This window comes from Hyperolius riggenbachi, chromosome 3 (genome assembly GCF_040937935.1).
Source record: "Hyperolius riggenbachi isolate aHypRig1 chromosome 3, aHypRig1.pri, whole genome shotgun sequence".
NCBI lineage: Eukaryota > Metazoa > Chordata > Amphibia > Anura > Hyperoliidae > Hyperolius > Hyperolius riggenbachi.
Window position 1 is genome coordinate 70,760,947 of NC_090648.1, and position 2,974 is coordinate 70,763,920.

General features: G+C 38.6%; 1 protein-coding gene across 1 annotated transcript; it reads left to right on the forward strand.

Annotated features, from left to right (window-relative positions):
* Positions 1 to 336: 336 nt before the first annotated feature.
* On the forward strand, positions 337 to 2,570 carry LOC137562163 (putative nuclease HARBI1). The gene is made up of 2 exons (XM_068273496.1): positions 337 to 786; positions 1,767 to 2,570. The coding sequence occupies exons 1-2, from the start codon at positions 337 to 339 to the stop codon at positions 2,568 to 2,570; spliced, it is 1,254 nt and encodes a 417-aa protein (XP_068129597.1).
* Positions 2,571 to 2,974: the final 404 nt, after the last annotated feature.

Consider the following 2,974-nt stretch of genomic DNA (forward strand, 5'->3'; position numbering starts at 1 on the left):
AGAACGACGAACGATAAAAAATGCGTGCGCAAACGGAAGTTACGTGAAGAAAGATCGGGCGATTCAATACATACGTAGCGATGGAATTTTATTAAAACGTACGTTTCTGACAATAAACGAATGTATATTGGTAGGAAGAACGTTATTTAACTTTCGTAGAGCGGAAACGTATCATCAGCAATGGACGAACGTCATTCAAGTGCCGAATAGATTTTCGGAAGTGACGTGTACACAACTATATATAAAGGGTTTTGTGGTTGTTTCAGAGCGTTCGTTCTGTGCATACTGCTGTGATTGTGTGAGAACGTTCGTGTTGTGCTTACGTACGTTTCTGTTATGTGTCCGTACGTTTCTCCAGCTAAAAAAAGAGCAGCAGTGTCTTTACTTGTGCTGCTTAGTACTGAGAAGGAGGACATTCCCAACAAGAGGCAGCGCATTTGGACCAAAGCATGGCTACAAGACCATGATGTGCTGTCTCATGACAATTTACTCCGTGAGTTACGGCTGTCATCACCAGAAGATTATAAGAGTTATCTGAGAATGCCCGAGGAAGGTTTTGATCATCTGTTATCGTTAATTACTCCTTACATCAAGAAGGAGGATACATGTATGAGAAGAGCCATCACTCCTGAGCAGAGATTAACAGCCACTTTGCGATACCTAGCCACAGGCCGTGCACTTCAGGATATGAAGTTCACCACAGGGATCTCAGCACAAGCACTTGGCCACATCATTCCGGAAACATGTTCCGCAATTATACAGTGTCTGCAGCATGACTATATGAAGGTAAATGTGGATTATTAACCTATTATTTATATTGATGTTTTACCATGAAAAACTTAAAATGTTCCAAACATTGCACACTACATTTGTGTGTGTGTCCAGTAATTTGTGTGTGCAAATGGAATTCGTTAATGGGGATGTGATTTAAGAGGTATATGTAGGCTGGAAAAATTGTTCAGGGTAATTCAATACCACTTGCCTGGCAGTCCTGCTGATCTATTTAGTATCACTACTATCTGAATAACACCTGATAGAAGCATGTATCTACTGTTGTCCAATCAGACCTTAATGGCAGAAACACCTGATCTGATGCATGCTTGTTCAGGGGCTATGCCTAATAGTGTTAGAGGCTATCAATCAGCAGCAGGGCCTTGCAACTGGCATGGTTTTGTTGGCAATAAAGAGGCCTGGCTCCATATCCCTCTTACATCACTTGTCCTTTAACGAGTTAGTGTGTGCAGAATGTAAGTATTATTTTTAATCTGTTGTTTTTTCCTGTTCATATAGGTATGTCAAAAGCTAGTCATGGCTGTGTTGTGATATATATGTAATAAGCTGTGCTTTTCCAAGCCACTTTGTCACGTTCATGCATGATGCCTTCATGTTATGTAGCACATTCAACCACACATTTAACATGATATGTGTATGTCACATATCCAAAGAAATAGATTGTAGTGAGCATGTTATCTTGTGATCTGTTGAAGTGTAATGATGTTGTGAAATGTGATAAGGTCAAATGCATGTAATGCACGATATTATGCATAGTTTCTACATATAGCTCAATCACTGTAATGTATTGCAACATGTGTAACAGTATAAACAGATGTATGTGTACTAATTAGGACAGATGTATTGTTTGCTGTAAAGGTTTATGAATAGAACATTTTTACATTCAGTTATCATGTGATCTGTAACGAGCATTTTTTTTTTCCACGGTAGTACATATATGTTGTACTGATAGTTTTTTTGTTTTCTTTTAACAGTTTCCTTCAACAACAGAAGAGTGGCTTCAAATAGCGGAAAGTTTTGCAAAAACCTGGCACTTTCCAAATTGCGGTGGGGCCATTGATGGTAAACATATACGCATAACAGCACCTCCCAATTCTGGCTCTTACTATTTTAATTACAAGGGCTTTTTCAGCATTGTGTTGTTAGCAGTGGTGAATGCACAATATGAGTTTCTCTATGTGGATATAGGCAAAAATGGACGTGTTTCCGATGGCAGAGTCATTGATCAAAGCTCCTTCTATCATAAACTTCGACAAAATCAGTTAAATTTACCCTCAAATTCTGAGACATTTCGTGGACTCAACTTTGCATTTGTGGCTGATGATGCCTTTGCTTTACATGAACATGTATTGAAGCCTTATCCGATCAAGAATTTGTCTTTTGAAAAGAAGATATTTAATTACAGACTCTCACGTGCTAGAAGAGTCGTGGAAAATGCCTTCGGTATATTAGCAAACCGTTTCAGAGTGCTGCACACAGCAATAAATCTTCGTTTAGATAAAATTGATGTTGTGGTATATGCTTGTTGTGTCTTACACAATTTTTTGCGCAAACAACATGGCGGCACTTACCTGCCCACTCAAGCAGTCGACACTGAAGATTTGGAGACTGGTGAAATAGTTCCAGGCGATTGGAGATCATATCCTGCAGTACTGACAAATTTACAAATTGGTGTCCCCCGAAATATCACCTGTAATGCGAAAGATAATCGTGAAAACTATCTTCGTTTTTTTAATGGAGATGGTGCTGTGGAGTGGCAAAATAGTAGAATAGTGTAATGTGAGTGTTGTCATTGAACCATATAACTAAGTTCATCATGTTTGGCAACATATGTATCAGTGGGAACATGACATTAAACAACTACCCTGGTCTGTTTCATTGTTACAGTGAACCATAGACAAATTTCCGGCATGTATATCTGTCACCATATATATCAGTGTGCAAAGTTTACACAACCTCTTTCTGTTTTCATTGCAAGTATTAACTTTTTAGTTTGCTTATTATCAGCCATGATAAAAGACCCAAATGAGCTTTCAGTCTGCCTTTGTTGATAACTGGTTGAGAGCCCAGTCTGTTATATGGTGCTTTTTATACACAAACACTGCCCCTTGTGGCTCTGTTAAGGAATCAGATCAGAGTCATTATCTAAAGGTGTTTACAAACACATCAGATAAAAGTGTTT

What these genes read in the sequence shown, in the direction of transcription:
- LOC137562163 (XM_068273496.1), top strand. Translation starts at nt 337, where the DNA reads ATGTGTCCGTACGTTTCTCCAGCTAAAAAAAGAGCAGCAGTGTCTTTA. An exon ending in TGCAGCATGACTATATGAAG is followed by an intron (nt 787 to 1,766) that starts GTAAATGTGGAT and finishes TTCTTTTAACAG; the next exon opens with TTTCCTTCAACAACAGAAGA.